Genomic DNA, 26739 nt, shown 5'->3' with positions numbered 1-26739 from the left:
CATTTCTAGCTACTGCGCCTTCTGTGTTGTGATCTGTGTACGATTGTAACTTTCTGCACAGAGATCCTACTGAGTCAGTCACCATCTGCTTTCCTATTATATAAAATAGCAAGAAAATACTGAAGAAAAAAATAACAAGACAAGCTCGAAGCCTGAACCAGCCCAGTCAAAGCCATGAGAACGGAGGAAGGCTTTTTCAAGATGCTGCCTGTTGGGTTTCCCCCCATGAACACGCCGCTGTAAAATTAGCGGTGATGGATTAGGTGTGAAGAAATGATCTGCTTTGTGCTCTCATTTAGTCCAATTTGAGAGTGCTTGAGCTTGAATCCCCACGAACACTGAAAAGTAAAGGGAGGTAATGCTGATAGAAAGCAGCTTGGAAGGAAAGGGCCATCACACTGCAGAGAACATCCATCTTAACATGTAATATAGTATAGTAATGGGTCTTAAAGTCTTATTTTTCTTTAATCAAGTGAAAAAATGTGCCAATGGGACCAGATAATTGCACTTGTCTCTAATGCAAATCAGATTGTTTTAGGAATTTTCTCAAATTAAGTGTCATTTTCTTGTCGTTAGTGCAATCATCTGTTTTATTCTGCCTTGTTTCAATATTTTGGCACTTGTTTCTAGAAAATGTAAATTTTTGGCAGTGTAACACAGTTAATTGAATGGCGATATATTATAGATCCTATCCAGGTTAACTTTAAGGAGCAGTTTCCCTTTCTCCTCCCAGCTGTGAGGCTGCTGCTCGGAGATGGAGTGGTGTTTCCACACACGTTGTCGCTCTCTGAAAATCCTCTTACTCTGCACACACACACACACACACACTCACACATACATGCACACACACACACCCTCTCTCTCCCTATCATTCTCTCTCTCTCTCCCACACACACACAAACACACACACAAACACACACGGCGTGGATTTGTTTTCTCTGTGATGAGGGGGATTATGGGATGAAGGAGGCGAGGCCACGGCAGTTTAGTTCAGTTCCGACCAAAGCTGCTCTCAGCAGCAGCACAATGACAAACAGATGAGTGTCTGTCTGAACGCTGGACGTCTGCACACTCTGGACAGCCACTAACACCACAACGTACGAATTCCTGTACATTTTCTCTACGACTCTGATTGGGATTTATAAGTGGCAGCGGATCTATTTTATCCTTCAGACGACTGAAGCTCATGAGAAGCAGGATTGTCTGTCTAAAATCAGTGGATTGCAACAAAATCTGGACGAGTTCAAGCCATCACCATGTTGAAATGGATCTATTGTTTCTATGGATGATTTAAATACCAGCTGTTTTTCTTTTACACTGAGAAACAAGGGTGTCTAAGTATCCAAGTATCTAAAGAGTTTGCATGGATGGAAGCTAGCTGTGCCACAGAGTGGAGATGTAACATTTCTTGAGATGTTACAATAATTCATATTTTCTTGTGTTAATTGGAAAAAGGCTTACTGGCTGTCATCTCCATGACAACTTGACGGTAAAGATCTATACAGTCTGGATGGATTGATTGGAGCACATTGAGGCATTGGATCAGTGTTACACTTACTCTTTAAAATGCAACGATGACTGGATCGATCAACAGCGACCATTTTGATAGACATAACCACAACATGGGGATGGATGAAATGCATTCATTTATTACAGTCATGTTTGTGTCTATTTTATTCAAGGGCTCATTTTTTTGTTTTTCACAATGACAGCTGACTAAGCAGCTTCAACACACTATATTGCCACACTGTGGTAATGATTATACTGTTCTAGTGAAGCCTGCGCTGATGTTCTAATCTTTTTTCATTGAATCATATGAGGACAATTTTACTTTTTCACACTCCACAAGCTATGAGATGACTGACTGATGTATACAACCCATCGACGACACAATATGGGAATGGATCCATTGGATTGTTACAGTGATGACGTCCTTATCTAGTATGCATTTACAATGAACTATTGCCTATTTTAAAAATTTGTATAGTAAGAATTTGCTATACATATGACTAATGACAACCCCATCTGTAATTTTGAACTCTTTTGCAAAGCTAGAGAGCATAAATTCAGACCAGAGTGATGTACAGCATTGGACATAACCATTGGAAGTCTAACTATGCTGTCTCATAGCATTAGGTATTAGGGTGATTTTTTGTACTGAAATACTATTAATGGTGTTTATCAAGAATGTAAAATGTCCCTTTTTCCCCAGAAAATATTGTTAGTCACCCCTTTTTTTATCTTTCCTCATTCATTGTTGTAGCTGTATATCAGTGTGCTATCACAGATTTGAGGTCAGCAGAATAAGCTCTTCTGTATGGTTTATGACAGTAGTATGAAAGTAGTAAATGTTCTCCAATACAAATCAAACATGAGAATAACATATTTGGACGCTTCAAGTGAGTGGTATTTCTCTGCCTTGATGATACGTTTTATATTCCTGATTATTCCTGTGGAGAATTATGGGATGCGTGCTTTATGACCTGCGCACGATTACTCAAACAGAGCATGCACTAGCCCACTCCAGCATATTTCAGAGCGAGACAAGAGAGGCTCGGCTCCGGCAGCGTTAACTCAGCCTCGCCTCTCGTGATGTGGATGGTTGATTCACAAGGTTGGAGGCTGAATGTCAGCGATGTGGTTCATTACAGAGGAGGGCGATTCACTTAAACAAAGTTATAGCAAGGCGATGATGATATGCTCAATTCTCATTGACTAGGAGATGAGATTTTTTTTTTTTCTTTTTGCATAATGCACATTGCTTTCAAGTGGCGCATTGGAGGCACTCTGTCTAGTCTTTGTGTTTCTCCTCTCTGTCTCTCTCTCTCTATCCCCGCTCTCCTGAAATCCTCAATGACATTGTTAACGTAATCTGCAATAAGCCAATCAGCTGTCACATCAGTGGTTTTTCCTCCCCGCACTTGTACGTTTTTGCAGAGCATATAGCCATTGATTGCCTATCTGTGGAGCTGGCGAGCCGTTATTTGACTGTGGTCGATTGCGCTAAGCAGCGCTATCTCACACTGCAGCACTGCAGGCCACACACCAAGAGACAAGAAGGCACACTAATTGGACTGAGAAGGACCTATCCATAGCTGTACAGTGGTTCTCTTGAGTGTCATTACTCAGAACGGAAAAAATCATCTCTTAAATTTTTCAGCTCTTGAAATAAGTAGATACGGATACTTTATCTGTGAATTATGATCTCGACCTGTACTCACTCATCTGGCATATATACAGTACCTTCTAATCAATCTCAAGCCTTGCTGCAATTACGTCCACACTGCAAAAAATATCCATCTTAACTCGCCATTTGATCTAGTGTTGAGTCTTAAAATCAACTTGTTTCCTTTCCCTTCCTTTCCTTTCCTATCGTCTCATTTCCTTTCCTTTCTTCTTGTCCCCTCAATTCCTCTTCTTGCCTTTCCTGTAGCAGATACTAATGATTTGTCTTACCTGTCTTATTCTTCTTAATTCAAGCTATATTGACCCTTGTTTCTCGACTATTCATACAAAAAATAAAACTGCACTGGACATAAGTGGAAATGTTTCACCCCACTGAGACTTTTTCACTTGTTGAAAAATCGTATTTGAGACTGAATTTCAGACTAAATGACTTTTTTATGACGGACATTTATTTTGCAGTGGACTGACAAAACACAAACCTCTTGGTATGATAATGATCAAAAGCTTATTTAAGCTTTTTTTCCTTTCTTTGTGTTTCAGCCATAAGAACAAAGCGTCGGGCTGGCCGCCCCCCGGCCCAGGCTCCTGGGGGGGTTTACAGGGCCCCCCCTACAGCTGGGACAGCATGAACACCGCCAGGGAGCCACGGGACTACCTCACCAAGTACGTACGACCACACACTTGGCATGCACTTAACTGTCGGTATGTGTACGCACCAGCATGCACGATCACACACCTACAGTTCCCATAGACTTCCATGTGTGAGATGTCACCGGAAAACCCTCCATACATCGTCTCAGCTTAATGCTTTCAAGAGCCATTCTCACTCTGTGTTGTATGTTCATTCCCACCACGTCACATACGCTCACCCGCTGTATCAGCAGCGGATTGCACCGGAATACTGATCCTCCTCCTCCTCCTCGCCTCTCCTCTGCTCTTCGTCTGTCTTCTCCTCCCCATATAAAGTCTCACACCATTACTGAACGCCGCCTTTCCAGTAAGCCCATCAGCTTTGCCAGCATCACCACAAGCACACCCGCTCATCATCAATATCAAAGTGCCTCTAAAACCACGTATCTATTTGTTTATCGTCACCTACTTCTGTTTTTGTGTGCGGCGGATGATTAACAATGCAGCACATATAAAACCTCTGACGTCCATTATTGAAAAACGCCCCGGCCGAGCTCCGGTCGCTGCTAATGCGCGACGCCTGTTATTGTTTTGGCCTTTTTTCCTGGCATCACTTCCTCTGTCTTCCATGACTAGCTGTCGACAAGGCGGGGATGCGGTGCTGGAGCGCCGATCCAAGGCTCAGGAGCCGGGAAAACAGAATTAGCCCTATCTCCGAATGGCGGGATGTGTGTCTGATTTCGATAAGCAGAGCATCCAGTGAACTTTGTGCATCCTAATGTGTTGTTTGTCGCAAAAATTGGCATATGCATTGATGAATCTGTTTACATACTGTGGACTGACTGTGAAATTCGTCATCCAAATCGTGCAGGAAAGCGGGAAGAGGCACATCAGATCGGGGCGTGTCCGATAACTGATTTCTGCTAATGGACGCATTTGTGTTACCTCCTCCTCTCGTTTCCTACTCTCCTTATTTGTATTCTCCTCCTCTCCCCACTGCCTTTCTCCCTCATTTCCACTACTCTCCTCCCCTGCTATCTATCTCATTCCCCATTCTTACATTCACACTTTCCACCCATCTTGCCTCTTCTCATCTGCTCGCCCTCTCCTCTTTCCTCTTTTCTCCTTATCTATATTCTCAATTTCTGCTCCCCCTTCCTTCTCTCTCCTCTCCTCTCCCCTCCTTTCTCCTTTCCTCTCCTGTCTTCCCATTCTTCTCCTCTCCTAGCCTCTACGTTTCCTCCCCTCTTTCCCCCCCCCCTCTTTCTCCTCGCTGCATCTCCTCTTGCGACCTCCTCTCCCTCTCCATGTTTGCCAATCGTTTTCCATCTTTTCTCCCCGCTCTCCTCTCCTCACCCCTATATGCCCCCTCTCCTCCTCCACCATCCCCTCCTATTTTCTCTTCTCCTCTATCATCTGCTCTCCTTTTCGTCCCTCCCGCCCCTTCCCTCCCGCTCGCCTCCTTGACACCAATTCCCTTGGTCTCTGCTTTCAAAACACTGATTCTCTTGGCTTCGGTGGACAAGCGCAGCACGTTATATTGTGATATGCCAGCTGCTGCTTAAGCGGCGAAGCACTGTACTTCGGAAATAGGTTTTTAATGGAGTTCCCAAAAGCTTTGTAATACTAATTTTTTCTTCATAGCATTATAAGCCAATGGAAAATAGTAATTTTTGTTGTGAACGTGCTTTTGGGGAAGCCTGGCTTCTCAAGAGAGGGTTTATGGCTTGGCAGCACACACACACACACACACACACACACACACACACACATACACACACACACACCGCATAAGTCTTCCACCTTCCCAACCCACCTTTAATGTCTCTCTCTCCTCAATCCTCTTTATTCTCGCTATAAAAAAAATATTCATTTAATCTCGTATTCAAGTCTTGAAATCTTTTTTTTTTTTTTTTTTTTTACCTCAAAACAAGTTTCAAAAATCTGACACTGTGGTAGGATAGCTTGAGTTATTTTTTGTGCAGTCTCTCTCGTTTAAATAATTCTGCTGAACCCAATGCCGGTATCTTGAAATGACATAGATCCAGGATTCAAGATTGAAATAGTTGAAACTCCATTGGAAAGCTGTCAAATGTCCTCACCCAACTCACAGGTTTTTGTTTTTTTTTGCTTGTATGATGTAAAATGAGATTTTAAGACTGAATTGAATTCAATTAAATGACTTGTTGAAAATAATAGTTTTGGCAGAGCTCCCCGTTTCCATTTCCTCTTTCCCTGCCTTTCGCTCTTTCTCTCTACCAGACATTATTGAAGCGGTTGATTGAGCTCATTAGGGTTATTTTCTGTTTTCCCCACCTCTCTGCTCTCCACTCTTCCTTTTCTTTCCTTTCCTTATCTCTTGTCTCATCTACTGCTTTCCTTTTCTTTCCTCTTATCTCCGGGTTCTGAGATTGGTCCTTTCCTTCCCTTCCCTTCCCTTCCCTCTCCTTTCCTTTCCTCTCCTTTCCTCTCAGCCTCCTTTCTTTTCATTTCCTTTCCTTTTCTTTCCCCTTATCTCCTCTCCTCCTTTCCTTTCCATTCCTTTTCCTTTTCTTTCTTCTTGTCTCGTCTCATCTCCTCCTGTCCTTTCCTTTCCTTTCCTCTCACCTTATCTCCTCCTGTCCTTTCTTTTCCTTTCCTTTCCTTTCCCCTTGTCTCCTCTCCTCCTTTCCTTTCCATTCCTTTCCTTTTCTTTCTTCTTGTCTTGTCTCACCTCCTCTCCTCCTGTCCTTTCCTTTCCTTTCCTCTCACCTCCTCTCCTCCTTTCCTTTCTTTTCCTGTCCTTTCCTATCCTCTCACCTCCTCTCCTCCTTTCCTTTCCTTTCCTTTCCTTCCCTCTCCTTTCCTCTCACCTCCTCTCCTCCTGTCCTTCCCCGTCCTTTCCTCTCCTTCTCTGTCCCCCCCCATTAAATTCTCTCCTCTCCTCATGAGAAGGGAGTCAAACATGACGAGGGCAACAAGCTCTGGCTCTGGGGCTTTGTTCCCCGAGAAAAGCTGTTGGCTTAAGAAGAGGTGACACAGTTATCCAGATAGAGTATCTCAATTGGATTTCTAGGAGAGTGAGACAGAGACAGAGAGAGGAAAGAGAGAGGGGAAGAGAGGCTGAGTGAGTAAAGCGAATGATTGGTTTAGCTAGATTGTTCCCCTAACCTCACCTAACTTAATCTAGCAGGTTTTACTGAATACGACAGTCTGCATTCAAACATGGGAATTAAAATGAATGCACAAAATATTAGGGACTCTTACTCTTTTCATGAAGTAAAAGAGTGAATCCAGCTAAATATCAGGAAGATGTTCCTGTTCAGTGTATGTGTCACGTTTGAGATCTCTGAGATGTGTGTGTAATGAGACTGCATGTGTGTGAGTGTGAGTGTGAGTGTTTGTGTAAGTGTGTATGTGAGTAGTGTAAAAAATGGCCATCTTTACAGGTTATTTAGTCATATGTTCTGTCTTAAAATCATATTTTTCTTAAAACAAGAAGAAATTCCTGCCTGGAGTGAGGTAACTTTTCTCGATTCCAGTCCTGGTTTACTTGTTTCAGGAACATAACAAGTTTTAGTATCGTGAGAAATGACAGAATAGTGAAGTAATCTGCTACTTCACTAATATCAAGAAAATGACACTTTTCAGATTTTCACTTATTTTAAGAATTTTAAGACTGAATAGCAGATTAAGTGGATATTTTTGCAGTGAATATGTGCATGAGTGTGTGCATGTGCATGCTCTCACATGCTTGTGTGTATGTGGTTTAAGCACTCTAAGTAAACATAAAGACAGTGAGAGAGAGAGAGAGAGAGAGAGAGATTGGAGATTGTGCTGACTCTCAAAACTTCACTGCAAAAAAGATCAATTTTAACAAGTAATTTAAAGCAATAATCTGCAACATTGTCTACTGACGATTGAAAAAACACAATAGTGATTCAACCTATAGCCAGGTCATGAAAGCTTTTCCATTTGCTGTTCTGAACACTTGGTGTCTGGTAGGTCTTTCCTGGGAAAAATCCTATGGCGCACAGGAAGAGATGCCAAGATGTGTTTTGCGTTTCTGGCAGCTGCAGCGGATAAAGCGAATTAATAGAAGAAGAACTGGGTTGGTTTCTGTTGGTGAACTCAAACTTTATCAACAGAAAATCCAAGGAAACAGAGGTCACAGTTCTGGACACACTGTTTGATTGACAGGTGATTTGTGGGAAGAGCAGAGCAGAAACACCACAGCAATGAGCGCTGAGCAACAAAGATGGAGACAAAATTTAAAAAAAACGTGCAGATCACCAATTTAAACTAGTATTAAAATTGTATCTTTCTTAAAACAAGTGAAAAGATGGGGCAAGTTAATTGTACTTGTTTGCAATGCAAAATAATGGGAAACCATTTGTAATGCAGAAAGTAAGCAAATGTATTTATTCCATCTTAATATTGCAAACAATTGTGTTAGAAAGCTGTGGAACACTTATCACTGCCTTAATGCACACTTGGCAACACGTTTCAAGTCTACTCTTCCTGCTGCCTGAGGAAGAATTGTGTGCATTAAGTGTGCATTAAGCCAGTGATACATGCTCCACAGCTTTCTAACACGATTTTTTGCGATAAATAAATTTCCTTTATGCATTCCGAGTATTTTCCCTCCTGGATTGCATATAAGACTAAATGACTTGGTAAGATTGTAATTTTTGCTGCGTTTTTGCATGTTTTTCATTCTCTCATGTCCACTGTGGCAGCACCAGCATTTGACCTTTCGCGCTCAGCTTTGTCCTGACCCCCCCCAGCTCCTAGGTCTGCCCTCCCGGGGGATTAAACCCCACCGATCCTAATAGGGGAGATGAGCCCACATCCCGGATTGGAACACGCTTCATTACGGACAGATTTAGTTTGAGATTTCAGTGCCGTATGTACGATACAGAGCAACGCAGTAATGAGAGAGAATGAGAATGAGAAAGAGGAAAAGGGAGAGCCGTAGAGGAAAAGAAGGCAGGATTGTGGAGACTGATCCGGATTGGTTGGAGATCAGGTCGCATCCCGGATTGTTGGTACATGCTTCATCATCGGGGCAGATTTAGGCAAAGCCATAGGTATATATATTCTAATAACTACATATATAACTATGAGCAAAGCTATGCAGGTCGGGGCATTTGAAAATGGTATTTTAGATAAAAGAGAATAAAAGAGAGAGATAGATTTGTGAAAGGGTTGCAAAACCATGTAGTCCCACACCATATCAGGAGTGAAGGCTAAGACATTGAAGACAGTATGTGTGTTTGTGTGTGTGTGTGTGTGTGTGTGTGTGTGTGTGTGTGTGTGTGTGTGTGTGTGTGTGTGTGTGTGTGTGTGTGTTGGGCTGGAGGTGGGGTGGGGAGGAGAGAGAGAAATCCATGTCGGCTTTGCTGTGTGGACAGCAGAGACAGAGAGAAAAAGAGGATGGAGGTTGGCCAGTTGACAATAGACACCCTGTGCTGGACTTTATGTTCAGAGAGAAAGGAGCGGCTGCCAAGAAAGCATTTACAGGAGAGAGAGAGAGAGAGAGAGAGAGGGAGAGAGCATTCAGACATCTGAGGTTCAGAAAGGAAATAAGGTTCAACTGTAGTTAAGTTTGATATGGTACAGTTACATTTTACTGACGCTCTTATCCAGAGTGACTTGCAGTACGTACAGTAGAATAAACTGAAATTCCTAAATTAACCATAAAGCTGCGCTAGGCATGCTGGTCCCCAAATGGCAGCAAAGGTTACCTGTTTGAATTCTGAGGACTTCAAAACTCAGAAATTGTGTATGTTTATATGTAAAGTGCGCGCTCCTCCGACCTAAATTCCTTTTTTAAACATTCATTTTTAGCTTTTGATAGATCGCATAAAACTTGGAATAAATCACCGTAAGTCACTGATTTTAGCACTAAGATCAACTGTTCATAAATCACCGCTTTGGCTCGGATTTGGTCGTTAGCACCAAATTGTATGCTTAAGAGCCATTTATAAATGAAAGCCCAGGTCCTGCATTCATTAAATGTCTCAGAAGAGCAGCGGCGATCTGGGCCCAATTTGACTCTTAGATGAAAGTAAAAGTCTACAGATTATGAAGTCAAGTCACGATGATTATCTTCTTATTGTATAAAACACTTTGTAACTCTATTTTGAGAAGTGTTCTATAAATTAATGTCTTTTTTCTTCTTCTTCTAAATCAGTACTTTTCCAAGAATCTCTATGTAGGGCCTGATGTGTCACATGCATGATATCTAGTTTCTATATCTATATCTATGATGCAGGTTTCCTTTGGCATCTCATTTCCATTAATCTGATCTTTCCTGAGTACTAAAATGCCACTGCTATGATTAATATGTGCAGTGAATATTCAAGATGTAACACTTGCTCAATATCTACTCGCAACCCCTTTTTCTACAAATCATGCCTCAATTATCTCGAAGCTTCAAAGTCCTTATTTAAACTGTCTCCTCCTCATCTACATTTCATGACTGAAGTGGATTTAATAGGTGAATCATTTAGGGATCATAGCTTTTAACTGTCAAGTATATAGCAGGCAGGCCAAATATTGGTATTGCTCTGATACCAAATGTGTTGCAAGCAGGTGGTGATTTGAGGGTGCAGAGTGCAAAAAAAGAACGTTCAAATTATCAACCTTGTTAGGGAAATTATGAGGGAAAATATCTGCTTATCTGCCTACACCCCCCCTCGATAAATTATATGGACAGTTAACATAAAATATGCACACTCACACACACACACACTGGTAACTGGAACTATCACTAGAACCCTAGGCCAGCACTCATGAAGTTTCTAAGATCTAATTGTAACGTGATTTTTATCATATTCTTCAAAATGATCGCACAATGGAATCTGCTGGAATTGACAAAGTGGCCCTGTGGTTAGAGAGACCCTCCCTTAACCATGAGGTCACGAGTTTGATCCCCGCGACAGCCAGTGTGTCCATTAACAGCCACCTGTCTTGTTGAAGTGAACCCCTCTCTGCTGACTCACTGCAGGTCGCTCAGGATGAAGAGAGTCAGCCAAATGCCCGAATTGTAATTGAATCAAGGACAAAGTCATAAGAGTCAAATGAGGCCGTTGCTCCGTATCTAGAAAAATGGCTTTTTGCTGGTGCTCTGTTCCTCACTGTGTCCCTCCTCTCCCGTGTTTTCCAGCCAAGTGTCCCAGAGCAGCTCCCTGGAGGAGGTGCGTCTGGATGGGGTCCCCCCCGCCCCGCGCCTGGTGGAGATGAGACGAGACCCCGTCCTGGGCTTCGGCTTTGTGGCTGGCAGCGAGAAACCTGTGGTGGTCCGCTCTGTCACGCCAGGTAGGTTTGTGTGTGTGTGTGTGTGTGTGTGTGGAGCAAAGAGGTAGATTACCCTGCCTTCCTATCCCAAAATGCACCCAGCGGACATCTTGAGACGGGACGAGTCGAACATTTCTCCACACAATACACAAACATCGATACTTTTTGTAGGTGTTTTAGGTCCAGACGACATTTCGGCTAATCTCTATAAACAGATATCTGCATATGAGACGTCGTCTCTCAATTCCAACTCCATTCTCGTGTCTCAAGTTGCTAATCGGACTGTAAACAATGACCGGCGTATGGAAGAGGAAGTCTTGGCCCGGATGTCCGCTGGCTACACCAGAAACCCCAAAATATTGTCCGTCGCCCCCAGAGTGTAATCGTCCTCAGACCGATAGACGATGGGTTCCGAGATTGTTCTTGATGAAACTACCTGCTTAAGCCTTCATTTGACATTTAGTCAACTCAGAGTTGCCTGTCTGTTTTAGCTTGCATCTCAAACCAATGAATGGAAATCACGATCAAAACAAAAAATTTAATTCATGCATTGACTTAGGTAAAATCACTGATCTCCTGGTAAGTGAATGTCCACTGGCTGCAACAAGGATCCTGTCCATGTGTGTGACTTCTAGCCTACTGCCTGGTGTACAAGCCAATCATGGAACATTTGGCATCTGTCAAATTCTGCTGAAACCACCTAGGTTTAGGCTAGTTGCAGTGGGTTGCTGAGTCTCGAAACATTTTGAAGCAGTTTACCTGATTGCTAGTTTGTTTACCTGGCCTCTGTCAAAAGTCCAGCTAGTATCAACTTTTTTAACAGACTGATATTTTCACGCACTGATCTCTATTAATCCATGCCATCCAGCAATGCACAGGTCTCAACGAAGTACATTCATAACTAGTAATTTTTATGTAGTACAAATGCACATGTGAACGCCACCATATTGCGGCGAAAACAGTCTATGGGCGTAAAGAGCGCGTACCGTAATTAGGCTGGGGGATGAAACCTTTCTTAGCTTTCATGTGCGGACTGGGAGAAGAGCTTCATTTTTGTAGCAAAACACTGGGATCAGGTTACTGGTAATTAACACATTAAAGACTACACAACTTTTTGGGAGCCAATATATGAAAATCATCTCTGTGTCTCTGGTGCATAAATCTACCTTGTGCGCTTGCTAACGCTTTAGCATACAGTATGTTAAAGGACAACTCCAGCGTGATTTGAGTTTTTGCAAATTTTTGACATTTTACATCCCTTTAATGTTGACTGTTTTTACAGGCATGTGCCACAATTAAAGATATTTTAAAATCAGTTTTGCCATACCGCTCGGGCTCATTCACTCCCATTCAATTCCAAACGGCATAGAAAACAACACTGGAGACTTAATTCAGTCAGTAAAGGTAGTCCATCACTGTGAACGAGAGGCTGCAAGAGCTAAGATGAGACCGACTTACCACCGTTTTCTACTTGTAAACAAATATACCGCTTCCAGGTCATTACATGTCTGATTTCTGCATTTTCCACTCCAAAATAAAACTTTTAACCACTAGAACACAACAACTATAACAACTTAAACCTGGAGTCAATCGGATTTAAGTTTTGGTCGGTCGGTCGGTCGGTCGGTCGCATGCAACACGCAATGAGTCATATTTTGGGCTCAAACATATGGGAGAGTCGTACACTTTTATTTTAACAAAATACGTTCTTCAAACATAAAATGTTCTATGGTTTAGTAAAATAGCCTCTTACTGTATTGTCTGAGAGGTTGGAGAACACTTTGAGAGGGACCGTGCCTCCATGCAGAACATTTCAAGATCCTTGATATTCTTAGGTTTGTGCTTGTGGACTGCCCTCTTCAATTCAGACTGCAGATTTTCACTAGGGTTCTGGAGACAAGATGGCTATTGCAAAACATCGATTTTGTGTTCCTGCAACCATTTCTGTGATGATTTTGATGTATGTTTGGGGTCGTTGTCTGGTTGAAAGGTCCTTCCACGGCCAAGTCTCAACCTCCTGGCAGAGGCAACCAGGTTTTGGACTAAAATATCCTGATACTTAGTGGAATTCATTATGCCATCGATCTTAACAAGATCTGGACCACTAGCAATAAAACAGCCCGAAAACATCAAAGATCCTCCACCATATTTCACTGTGGGCATCCGGTGCTTTTCCTTGTATGCAGTCGTCTTTTGTCGCCAAACATGTTGATGGTTCCATTTTGGTCTCATCTGACCACAACACACAATTTCAACTGTAGTTGCTTGGCAAAGTTCAGGCGCTTCAGTTTATGGGTTGCACTCAGTAAGGGCTTCTTTCCTGCAACCCTTCCAAAGAGCTTGTTGACATGGAGGAGGATTTTGACACTTGATAACCTCAGCATTCCACTCAACTGTGCAGTTGTGAAACTGTGATCCTTGGGTTCTTCTTTGCCTCCCTCACCATCTTCCTCCCTGTTCATGGGGACAATATGCACATGCGTCCTCTTCCTGGTGAATTTGCAACTGTTCCATATTTCTAAAACTTTTTGATTATTGCCCTGACTGTGCTTAATGGTATTTAACTATCTGTCTCTGAGTTGAAAGCTCTTTGATTTTCCACAAAGTGATGGATGACAAAGTGATGGATTTTACATGTATGCAACCTCATATTTTGACCCCAGTGAAACAGGAAATGATGAAAGCAATACAGTTTCTGGATTCTGAGTTCAATTAAAAAGAAAACAATAGAATTTAATTTATTTTATACAATACATTTTGCTCATTTTCATGAAGGGTGACAATAATTCTGGAGGTGACTGTATATGGATATTCCTGTATGATAATTTCAGAATTTTATAATGCATCAATTCACAGTAAATGAAAAAAAAATTGACTGACATGGACTGATTGCAATGCAACACTGAATTTATTTTTTTGCCGTGGGATTTCAGTCCCTCTCAGTTTCCTTGGCTGTTTTCCTCAGTGTTTGGACCAGCCGACGGAAGAAGCGCCAGACTCTGTTCTTCTTCTTCTTGGTCTTTTTGATCTCTGAAAAATAAAAGAGGACAATGCCTCAATTCATCATCATGGAAGTAGACATGAGCTACAGTGTGAGCGGACCTGATGAAGAACTCCTACCTGATGTGGTGTCAGAGGATTGTTGCACCTCCTTCTCTTCAGTGCCAACCAGTCTGCTGGTCAAGCCTTCCTGGACTGCAGTAATGGCAAGAGCTTCAGTAGGGAGGGTCAGAGGAACCAGAGGAGCTTCAGAAAAGAGGGTCAGAGGAACCACAGGAGCTTCAGTATGGAGGCTCAGAGGAACCACAGGGGCTTCAGCAGTGAGGCTCACAGGAACCACAGGGGCTTCAGTAGCGAGGGTCAGAGGAACCACAGGAGCTTCAGTTGGGAGGCTCAGAGGAACCAGAGGAGCTTCAGTATGGAGGCTCAGAGGAACCAGAGGAGCTTCAGTAGGGAGGCCCACAGGAACCAGATGAGCTTCAGTAGGGAGGCTCACAGGAACCACAGGAGCTTCAGTAGGGAGGATCAGAGGAACCAGAGGAGCTTCAGTACGGAGGCTCACAGGAACCACAGGAGCTTCAGTAGGGAGGATCAGAGGAACCACAGGAGCTTCAGTAGGGAGGCTCAGAGGAACCACAGGAGCTTCAGTAGGGAGGATCAGAGGAACCAGATGAGCTTCAGTAGGGAGGCTCACAGGAACCACAGGAGCTTCAGTAGGGAGGATCAGAGGAACCAGAGGAGCTTCAGTACGGAGGCTCACAGGAACCACAGGAGCTTCAGTAGGGAGGATCAGAGGAACCACAGGAGCTTCAGTAGGGAGGCTCAGAGGAACCACAGGAGCTTCAGTAGGGAGGATCAGAGGAACCACAGGAGCTTCAGTTGGGAGGACCACAGGAGTTTCAATAGGGAGGCTCACAGGAACCAGAGAAGCTTCAGTAGGGAGGCTCAGAGGAACCAAAAGAGCTTCAGTAGGGAGGATCACAGGAACCAGAAGAGCTTCAGTAGGGAGGCCCAAAGGAACCACAGGAGCATCAGTAAGGAGGCTCAGAGGAACCAGAGGAGCTTCGGTAGCAAGGCTCAGAAGAACCACAGGAGCTTCGGTAGTGAGGCTCAGAGGAACCAGAGGAGCTTCAGTAAGGAGGTTCAGAGGAACCAGAGGAGCTTCGGTAGCAAGGCTCAGAAGAACCACAGGAGCTTCGGTAGCGAGGCTCAGAGGAACCAGAGGAGCTTCAGTAGGGAGGCTCAGACAAACCAGAGGAGCTTCAGTAGGGAGGCTCAGAGGAACCAGAGGAGCTTCAGTAGCGAGGCTCAGAGGAACCACAGGAGCTTCAGTAGCAAGCGTCAGAGGAAACACAAGAGCTTCAGTTGGGAGGCTCAGAGGAACCAGAGAAGCTTCAGTAGGGAGGCTCAGAGGAACCAAAAGAGCTTCAGTAGGGAGGCTCAAAGGAACCACAGGAGCTTCAGTTAGGAGACTCACAGGAACCAGAGGAGCTTCAGTAGCAAGCCTCAGAGGAAACACAAGAGCTTCAGTTGGGAGGCTCAGAGGAACCAGAGAAGCTTCAGTAGGGAGGCTCAGAGGAACCAAAAGAGCTTCAGTAGGGAGGCTCAAAGGAACCACAGGAGCTTCAGTTAGGAGGCTAAGAGGAACCAGAGGAGCTTCGGTAGCGAGGCTCAGAAGAACCACAGGAGCTTCGGTAGTGAGGCACAGAGGAACCAGAGGAGCTTCAGTTGGGAGGCTCAGAGGAACCACAGGAGCTTCAGTGGGGGGGCTCAGAAGAGCTTCAGTAGGGAGGCTCCAAGGAACCACGGGAGCTTCAGTAGGGAGGTTCAGAGGAACCATAGGAGCTTCGGTAGGGAGGCTCACAGGAACCAGAGGAGCTTCAGTTGGGAGGCTCACAGGAACCACAGAAGCTTCAGTTGGGTGGTGCACAGGAACCACAAGAGCTTCAGTTGGGAGGCTCAGAGGAACCAGAGGAGCTTCAGTTGGGATGCGCACAGGAACCACAAGAGCTTCAGTAGGGAGGCTCAGAGGAACCAGAGGAGCTTCAGTAGGGAGGCTCACAGCAAACACAGGAGCTTCTGTAGCGAGGCTCAGAGGAACCACAGGAGTTTCAGTCGGGAGAGTCAGAGGAACCAGAGCAGCTGAACCAACAGCAGAGTCCATTTCTGGGCTTGGTGTTGTGTTCTCTTCCAGTTCCACCTTAAGAGCAAGACAAGCCATTTGAATTTTAGAAAATATTTTTTTTTCTTTTTTACTATACAGTATCTTCAGTATCCAGCTACTCAGTCGTACATCTGCGCAGGTCTTCTTACCTCTTTGGTGGTCAGCACTTCAGACATTTCCATGTGTTTCTGTGGCTCGAACATCACACAGATTTCCCCCACTGTGACGTCAACAATCCTGGTCAGCAGCTCTGGCCCAAATCGCTTCAGCTCCTCCAGCAGGACGGCTGGAGTGTACTTCTCTCTGACCTTGTTCTGGATAGAAAGGACCTTCTCATCCCGGATGGAGCGGGAGAAGGAGGCCTGACGGTCTGTGAAGGTCAGAGAGGCAGACAGCTTATCCTGAACGGCCTTTGTGAGTCCGACGGCCAAGTCGCTGAGCTGCAGTGGGGGTACGGACAAGAGGATCGCCGGATTAATCCAGAAGCCCTGCAGGACTTTGGGGACAACCCGCATCACCACTTCCTGGGGGCCGAGGAGGCTGGAGCTGGGCTGCTGCTTCTCCATCAGGCTCCTGATGGCTTTGTCAGCCAGACGGATGATCTGAGGGTCTCTGTCAATGAGAGTCGCTCAAAATGAGTTGAAATACAGGTTTTCTGAAAAGACACAATTTCCCCACAGGAATCATTCGACTTTCATCTTATCTCATAACTGTGACTTACTGAAAACAACTGTTGGCTTCATGTGAGTTGAGCACGATTTGGGCTAAAAACTCAATAACAATCATTTTCATACTGATGTTCACCTCCCACATCTGAAACAAGAAATGAGATGCACCATTCAGATTTGACATATTTACAGGATCAATCTAGTGTTATGTGATCATTTACTCCAAACTGAGTCTTTTCATGTTCTTGGTCTTACCAGTGTGAGGAGAGGCTGGACACTTTCATCAAAACTCTCAAAATCAAACCTCCACAATCTTCAAATAGAAAGAAAACAGAAGGTACATCTTAACTGTTGCTCTCTTTTCTTCTCATTAGTAACAGACTAGCTTAAAGGAATAATCCACACAAAAAAATAAAATTCAGTCACGTTTGCGCATACTCTAGCTTCGATAGGTAAACAAGAAAACAAGAGCCTTCCAAATAAAAGCGCAAGATTTTAAAATATAAATACTATTTTAAAGTAATTACTTTGCATTTAATTGTCAAATTCAATAAGTGAGCACCCATATTAATGTTTGATGTATTGATAATTTGATGTTTGATAATGAAAAATGCCATAAAATGTGCCATTGACGCTATAAACGCTGCATGTATTACACTGTGCAGAATACATACAGAACAGAGACTAAAGTGGACATCAAACATTAAACCGATTTTCTACTGGCATGGGGGTGAGTAGATAATGACTGAATTTTCATTTTTGAGTGAACTACTCCTTTAACATGAGCAGAGTTTAAGATAGATTGAGTGGTGGACTGTCTCACCGCTCCCTGAGAGATGTCTTGCCCTGCTCCACCAGCCAGTCAGTCATGTCCTCAGCTGTCAGCTCAGATGGGACCTGCTTTTGTTGCTGACGCCTCAAAAACTGCACCATCATTTTTTTCTACAAGACAACAGAAAACATCAAATGTTCTAATGTATAATCATAGGAGACACTTTACCAGAATTTGTCAGGTGTTTTATTTTGTGCGGGCCTGAAACAAAAGTGGTTCTTACTTGTACTTCATAGTACTTCCACTCCCAGCAGAGCTGTACAGTGTCTCTGTACACCGGTACATTGAGCAATGCCTTTGAAGGAAATGCGATAATGTCACTCAAAAGCCTCTTCTGCTACATTTAATTACAGCTCAAAATCTTTACAATTTAACTGCAATAAACAATCCTCACATACCTTGATGGGTCTATAGATGACCCTTTCTCCTTCAATCCAGTCCATCGATGTTTTGTTATTGGATGACAAATCAACAGTGCAGAAACAACGACACAATAAAACCAACTACCAAACTCACAACTACAGCAGAGATGTAAAAGCACTCAAACACAGTTGATACTGGTGGCTGAAATGAACAGAGGGTGTTCAGGGAGAAAGTTTCTGTGTGAGACGGAATGCACTTATTGTTGAGTCACTGGGAGTAGAATTCTGCTCTTCATGACAGACAGATTGTGCTTTGGTTCAACTGTTCAGGCAGAGATGACCAGGGAAAATACATGTCAGCAAATATGATGATCAAGTTCGATCAATAAGTTGCCTTTAAATGTTTTATTTAATCACACAGGATTGTCTTTTTGCAAGGCAACACTTGAATAGATGTTAATCCTGTGTTTTGACTGGTTAGTTGGTTGGTATTGGGAGTGTAGCCTACATTGCCCTAAAAAACGGCCAGGTGTGTCAGCACTTTTATATCCTTGATACGCACACTGTGTAACATTTTGGTCAACATTGCAGGATTACACAGCCTAAGTAGATGGATAAACACTCTCACATTGTCTGCATGGCAGCTTCTAATGCTATGGTATTATGCTGCAAGTCTGACTTCAATTCCTGTTGACCGACACGTTGCCTTGTCATCTTCTCCAAAATGTTGCTTGTTGTATCACAAGCTTTAGGTCCAAGATGCACAAGCAACATTTTGAAGCTGTGGAGAAGGGAAGTATCGCTCACAACAGGGATGGGACTGGCAAGCAGGGCAAAATCAGTGTAACCACACTGGCTATAGGACAATAATGAAAAAATACTTACATACTTTACATTGCTTCACAACACTTCCCATGTATCAGCGGACATCTTGAGACGCGACGAGTCGAACATTTCTCCACACAATACACAAACATCGATACTTTTTGTAGGTGGGACATGTCCCCAGCGTCCCCAGTGTAAATGACACCTATGCTTTGCCCGATCTCAGAATGTCTTCCACTTTTTGTCATCATGTCAGGCTTCACATGGGTCTTACCCTGAGTTTAGAACAAACACACAAAAAAAGAAAAGAAAAACAAGGAGGCAAACAGAGCAAAGTAGACGCAACTTCACTCTTCAGTCAAAGAGGTGTCGAGCTTGAGATTACATTTTTCACTTGAGCAAGAAATTGACCTGACGCAGTAAAGCAAAAGCTAATCAGCTTCAAGCAGGACTCTATCCATCACCTGTAAATTTCTCCTCCAACCTAGTAGTTACAGCAGGAAAAATGTCCGAACACTGACAGCTGCACAAAAGGTTTAGAAAAGCTATTGTAGATTCTCAAAACAGAGACTGGTCACGCTGGCTGCCAAGCATGGCACAAAAGGATGAAAAGAACAGAATAAAACTGTGACAGAACAAAAAGTATAATGCTGAAGCATAGTTTGTGTTCATGTTCACTGACTCATCATTGCTTACATTTAAAAAAGATTCAATGCTTTTATAGGGTTGATAGGAATTTGTCTTAGTGCAGCTTGATTTGAAAAATAAATATGTCAACCAAAACCATGAGTCATACTGGTTGTGACTATAGATCTTGCTGCTTTCTGTTGTGTCAAGCGGTGTCACCAAACGTGCTTCTGTGTCATCATGCCAAGTAACTCCACAAACCAGCTGCCTGGAGTCATTTTCCACAACCTTAAGCAAGTTGGCTAATGTTACATTTTATATTTACAGCACGATCAACAAGTCACTAGAAGTCCATTAATTTCCCATAGAATTGAACAACCAGGGACACAGGGCAAGCTTGTCAGCCAAGAAATGTTGGCTACGGCTGAACTTTTCGCGGTCATCAGCCAATCAGATTTGTGTGGCTGCTACTGATGTGATCTCATTTCATGAACTATAGTTCCCGCCTGGAAAGTGCAAAATGGATGAGAAGTTGTTCACAGCCATTCAAAGCTTCCCAGTTCCCTCCAACTTTTATTTGAAAGACTACAGGACTAAAGTTTCGACTGCGTCTGTCACTGTACTCCACTGCCTTTCTGACAACTGACTTTCTTCTTCTGCTCTGAGAACGGTCCCCCTGTGGGTTAGGCTGAAGCACGAGAAACCGTCATTCATTCACAAAGTTTATGGCGTCAAACCTGGCTTGAAATTAACTGCTGTCCCGGCTACAAAAAGATAAGAAGATATGGATGTGACAATAACGTTTGTAAAGCAACATGTTTTTGAGGGATTATTTCTTGGCAGAGACTTCCATTTCTTCCTGTGGGTGTCAGGTGATTGACAGTAAGCAGAGGGTAACGTAATGCAAACATTCATATAAAAACACTCAATTTGGGCACCCTCTGGGACAATGAAATAAAGATAAAACAGACTTAGACAAAACCAAATTAAGGCTTCATGTTGACTGTGACGGATTATCTCGCTCTGGCAATTTCCAAGTCTGTGGAAGTTGTTTTTCATACTGTACAAAAATAAGTGGCAGCAAATGGCTTCTTCTGAACGGAGGAAAAGCCTTGATATTGCCAACTATGCTGACTGTGTGCAGACCTCAGCAGGAAGAATGTAAAGGAGAAGGGCAACCAAGATGATTGGCACAAACTTTAACTTTAACTCTAACAAGATAAATTCATAATATACATCACTAGTATCCAGTCATGTGCCATGTAGGACCAAGAGTGTGCAAGTTTTCCTTCCAGCCAATCACTACACCAGGTGGTGTCACTCATTAGTCGCTCCCACTCTGGTTGAAGCTGTACTAACCAGTGAAATCAGCTGCTGCAGTTTATATTAGTGGTTGTTTGCCTTATGATAATCACCAACTGGGGGCCAAAGTGAATGTATGTATTCCTCTCTGTTTATGTCTTGATGTGTGGATGGATGTCATGTCTTATTATTTTAATGCTATGCCCTCTGTCTTGGGCAATATTTTGTGTTGTTGATTTGTATTATTTTGTTGTGTGAGAACCAGCAGCACTATGAGTCCAAGGCAAATTTCCCCACAATAAAGGGGACAATAAAGTATACTGTGCCGTATTGTATTGTATTGTATCGTAGTGTATTGTATCGAATCGTAGTGTATTGTATCGAATCATATCGTGTATAGTGTATTGTGTATTGTATATCATATCGTATGTAGTGTATCATATATCGTATGGTATCGTATATCTTATTGTATGCATCGTATCATATTGTATCATATCGTATCATATTGTATTGTATTGTATAATATCATATCATACCCAACTTTTCATTTACAGTACCACTACATCACCAGTCCTGCCTATTGCTTCAACACCATTGGAGGTATAGCTAGGAATCTGTGAGCTCAAATACACCAACAGTGACATGGCTGCTAGCGGTCTTAAAATATCACCACATCCCTCCTCCTCCTCCTCCTATCCACTGTCAGTTGCAGTGGCTCCTTAGAAGGAGAGTGATTAGGCATCTCGATAATCAATCAGCGTTGAATTCCAAGCAGACAATTGAATTAATGAATATTCTATTTACAGCCTTTGGCCAAGTGAGGGAATATATATGCATGAGGACACTGCAATAGATTGATTCTTACTCAGCGCACATTACATGCATCAGGGGACGCACACACACACGCATTTGTAGATCGGTTTATAAATTACCCACATACCGACACAGTCACACACACACATGCGTGCACACACATTCACACACACATGCTCGCCGTTCACAGGTTCTCCCCGCTCCACTGTGATGTACAGCACTTCCATTCACCCCTCCCTCCATTGATTCATTCACACACTATCTTTGGCTAACAGACTGAAACAATTAGTGTGATCAGTACGGCCGTAGGCAGATGTCAGGACAACAACTATTTTCAATCTATCTTGCTGCACACAAACACACACAAACACATGCTGCTTCAATAGAGCGGCTGGTGTGTGTGTGTGTGTGTGTGTGTGTGTGTGTGTGTGTGTGTGTGATCAAAGTAGAGAAAATCAAACTTATGCAAGTTCCAATGTACCCTATGGTTCTTTTAGACAAAATAACCTTGACACAATCACTTTGTCTTGTGTGTGTGTGTGCGTGTGTGTGTGTGCAGGCGGTCCATCAGAGGGGAAGCTGATCCCAGGTGATGAGATCATCATGATCAATGATGAGGCTGTCAGTTCGGCTCCTAGAGAACGAGTCATCGACCTCGTCAGGTACAAACTAAAACCTCGGGGACGTTATAATCTATCAGCACCAAATTTGAATCTATTACTCCAGTCTCAGTTTCAAATCTCTTAATTGAATCAAATCAGCAGGTGGGTTTTACTTAAGATACAAAAACTGGGAATCTTGTGCTAGAAAAGTCTTCTTATATCTAATCTGATAAGTCATTATTGAGCATAAAGGCTCTATCATTATTTGGTGAGTTTGAGACTCATGTATCAAGGTAAGGTAACATTATGTGATGACTTTAAAAATCTGTAGAACATAAAGATAAATCAACTTTTTATTCCAGTCTACAGGCTGTAACTTTGAGTTGTGTCATTAATAATATCTGCAACCATTTTGAAACATTTGAAATGGGAGATTGATCACTGGTTGTAGCAGAAACAATCACTGCCAGCTAAGAAAAAAATATTATGAAACATGGTCAAAGTTATCATCTGATCAATATTTTCACAAAACTGTTGAACAATGAACATCAGTCACCTTTTGTCCAAAACGGTCGCAGAACTTTGGCCTGAAGAAATATTGTGATGTTTTATCAATTAGATTATAATGTATTGTTTCTTTGTCTTTTAATTTGTCTGTTTGTGTAAAACATAGAGGGCTGAGTGAAAAGCGAGTTTTTTAATAAACAGAACACGCCTAACAAATATTGCTCAAATGTGACCTGTTTGAGTATTTTCATTGCATATTAGTAATGCTTTCCACCCAGATTTGTCTGCATAATGCATAATTAATAGAGTTCTGTGCAACAAACAAATGGAGTAATATTCAGAATAACAGAATAAAATTATAACCTATTTACAGTTTCAGTGCACACTGCAAAAATTATACTGAAATGACGTTTCGGTCCACAGTCACATGATTTTTAAATGAATAATAAGGTGTGAGTGTCTGTGCACGTGTGTGTGTGTGTGTGTGTGTGTGTGTGTGTGTGTGTCTGCAATTCCGTGCGCTTACGAGTTCTGATTGCCGGGGGCATCTCATTCCATTTCATCCAAGCTAATCAAGTTCCTGTTGTTTATCTGCCATTGTTCACTGTGATTGTTGTTTTTTGCTGACTTTGTTGACTGTGTGATTTGTTGTCTTCTCGCTCCAGGAGCTGCAAAGAATCTATCATGTTGACTGTTGTCCAACCGTATCCTGTGAGTAGATCGGCTCTGGGTTAAACTGTAGCCGCAAATAACCAAGTTTTTTGTTTTAATGCACTTGGAGCACCAGATGGGGTTTACTGCATCAGGACAAATTGGATCATGCCAGATAAATTATCATTACCAGAATAAATGTACTCAATAGAAAGTCCATATTTTATGGCACTTTTATTGTTCCATGTGGCAAAGCTCACTGGTGCTCCAGGAAGATTAATACAAATGCTGAATATTATTTGGAATTGCAATGCGACCCATGTTTGCAGTAGTTACAGTATCTACTGTGCATATGTGATTTGTTGCTCTATTTATATGCCCTAAATAGAATGTTTTGTATCCGTTACATCTGGCTCCTGTGCCTTCTTTATCTGGGTCTTGCATACTACATACACTAAAATTTTTACCATTCGTGCATGGTGTTTGTATATTTAAAGGCACTGCATATAGCATTGTTAAACATTAATATATCGTTGTCAAATGAACTGTGATACCTTGGTATAATCACTGTAAACAAATGAGACCATGGTGGAGATGATTGGAAGCCTCTTTCTCATGCCAGTGGTGTCGTTAGTGCTCGTGTTTCTCAAAATGAAGACCACATTTCCCATAAACCCTGTTTCTTCCTGTCACCAAGAGCATGTTGCTTCTTTGATCAGAGTTTTTCTCTTTGGCTTTACATGTTGGAAGTGATTTTGGAAGTGAGCCTTTCCCTCCGTCCATCATCTGCCACTGAGAGAGACTCTGAAAGCTTTAGCTTCATTTGTGCCGTAAAAACAATCCAGCAGATTTCCTGCCAAATCCGACCTGATGGTAAAAAATGCAGTGTAGAGTCTGGTAGAGGCTGCCAGTCTTCTCAGCAATGGTCTTGTTTGTTTACAGTAATTATACTAATGTCTCAGAATTAATGTGGTAATGATTTATTGATGTTAAACTGCTACACGTAGCTCCTTCAAGCCACAAATGTTTGTAATGTACTGTAACCCTCTCTTAACTGTCTTTTTCTTTATTTTTGTTTGTGTGTTTATGCTTCTCTTTATCTGTCTCTTACTGTCTCTGTCTCTCTCCCTCCATCTCTCCCCTCCCTGCCTCTCTTTATCTCTTTCTTCCTCTCTCTCCCTCCATCTCTCTCTCTCTCTCTCTATCTCTCTCTCTCTCTCTCTCTCTCTCTGGACGGTTGCCTCTTAGTCCCCTAAATCAGCGTTCATCAGTGCAGCCAAAAAAGCCAAGCTCAAGTCCAATCCGGTCAAAGTGCGCTTTGCAGAGGAGGTCATTATCAACGGCCAGGTTCCAGTAAGTTCTCTCTCTCTCTCTCTCTCTCTCTCTCTCTCACACACACACACACACACACACACACACACACGCGCGTGCTTATGTATTGACCTATATAGCAAACGCCAGATGGTTGCCATTTGCCACATAGGACAAAACAATGGGTGTCAGAGAGCCAAGACAATCACAGAAAAGTGTTAGTAGAGTATAATTTACTGTGATTGACAGTTTACCTGCTACTGCCCCTATGTGTTTAACCTCACCCATCTGGTACTGTATGAAAATGAACATAACCACTCAGAATGAAGAGAAGGTCTGATCTTATTTCTCCTCTGCAGAACTCGGTGAAGGACAATTCTCTGCTGTTCATGCCAAATGTCCTGAAGGTCTACCTGGAGAACGGGCAGACCAAGTCTTTTCGCTTTGACAGCAGTACATCTATCAAGGTGTGTGTGTGTGTGTGTGTGTGTGTGCGTTTTCTCCCCCTTAAGGCACACTTGACACTTCCTACAAAATTAGAAGCCTCCGCTGCACCTATAATTACAAAGGGAGAAATGAATTTAAGGAGCGAATGAATGTGTCTTGATGCAAACACACTAAACCTTGAAATTCAGTATCACTTTCTGAGAGTTTCAGGCAAGTTGGCGAGGAATGTATTCTCATTCACAGCGGTGTTGTGAACATTCTGGGCACAATTACAGCTGGGATCGGCCCAGTACAACCACAGTAATCCACTGGGTGGCTCCCGCTCTGTTGTTTAGGGAGCGGGAGAGCTTGTTTACTTGCCATGCCCAAATATTTCTCAGCTGCACTGCGATAAATTCAACATGTAATTTAGTTTAATATTGGGTTGTAAAATACATTTTTTTCTTAAAATAAGTGAAAAAAAACCTGCCAAAGGGTTAAGACAATTTCACGTTTCCAGTGGAAACTAATTTGTTTCAAGAAATTCTCTCACCGTGTTAACAGATTTTTTCCCTTGTTTTAAGGAAAAGACAATTTTAAGGCTCAATACGAGACTAAATGACTTGTTTCGATGGAGTGTGGGGTTCAAACTGGTGAACTTTCAGGCACAAGTTTACTTTTGCAACCATCTATGGTTTATGAGTCTATTGATGCATACTTGTAGGGAGCTATGTAGCTGTTTATCCAGGAGGTGTATCTGAAAAAGACACGTTCCGCGGTACCTAGTGTAAAATGAGTGATCAGATGAGTGACAGGCCTGTTGGCAGCAACACACCCTGCTATGTCAAATTTTGCTACACACCTGGGGCAAAGGGAGCTGTAATGTAAATTGTTAAAGGAAATTCTTGTCAGAATAGATGACATATTCAAGGTTACAGGGGGGTTCTCCGCTCCTCTTTTGCGTCATCATAACTTTATTGCATATATTGCGTATGGGTGGCCCCAGCGGGAATCAAACCCCTTACTCTGGCAGTGTTGATATCATGCTATTCCTGTTACATTGTTAAAATCACTCTGTATGTACATATACACTACCAGTCAAACGTTTGGACACACCACATTTTTCTTTATTTTTACTTTTTACTATTTTCAACATTTTAGAATAATAGTAAAGACATCAAAACTGTGAAATAACACAAATGGAACTAGAAGGGCACTCGGAGAGCGCAGACCTCTGCCAAGGCCAATAGTCCAGTCTGCTATGATATGCAAATTTTGAGTCGGATCCGGATCCGCTCCAAAATTTAATTGGTTCTTCCTTGGCCCATGCTACACCCTTCCACAAAGTTTAATGAAAATCGGCTTAGCAGTTTTTCCGTAATCCTGCTGACAAACAAACAAACAAACAAACGGCACCGAAAACATAACCTCCTTGGCGGAGGTAATTATACAGTGACCAAAAAAGTGCACATCAACACATCAAAACTATCTTATATTTTAGATTCTTTAAAGTAGCCTCCCTTTGCCTTGATGGAAAGGCAAAGGCTTTGGA

The 26739-nt window shown here is 42.6% G+C and overlaps 1 protein-coding gene across 1 annotated transcript in view; it reads left to right on the top strand.

Moving 5' to 3' along the window:
• Positions 1 to 3679: 3679 nt before the first annotated feature.
• Positions 3680 to 26739, top strand: part of LOC139650832 (FERM and PDZ domain-containing protein 4-like) — a 35590-nt gene continuing 12530 nt past the window's right edge. The window contains exons 1-6 of the mRNA XM_071527614.1: positions 3680 to 3849; positions 10967 to 11118; positions 22250 to 22352; positions 23465 to 23510; positions 24699 to 24803; positions 25121 to 25228. Of these exons, the coding sequence (XP_071383715.1) occupies positions 3680 to 3849; positions 10967 to 11118; positions 22250 to 22352; positions 23465 to 23510; positions 24699 to 24803; positions 25121 to 25228 (684 nt within the window). The remainder of the gene's footprint in view (positions 3850 to 10966; positions 11119 to 22249; positions 22353 to 23464; positions 23511 to 24698; positions 24804 to 25120; positions 25229 to 26739) is intronic.

The sequence above is a fragment of the Centroberyx affinis genome, unplaced genomic scaffold, assembly GCF_046629955.1.
Source record: "Centroberyx affinis isolate AG114_WGS23_722 - 3 ecotype Tasmania unplaced genomic scaffold, CSIRO-AGI_Caff_v1 ptg001547l_1, whole genome shotgun sequence".
NCBI classification, from domain to species: domain Eukaryota; kingdom Metazoa; phylum Chordata; class Actinopteri; order Beryciformes; family Berycidae; genus Centroberyx; species Centroberyx affinis.
The sequence above is the reverse complement of the archived record's forward strand: the minus strand, read 5'-3'. Positions and strand labels throughout refer to the sequence as shown.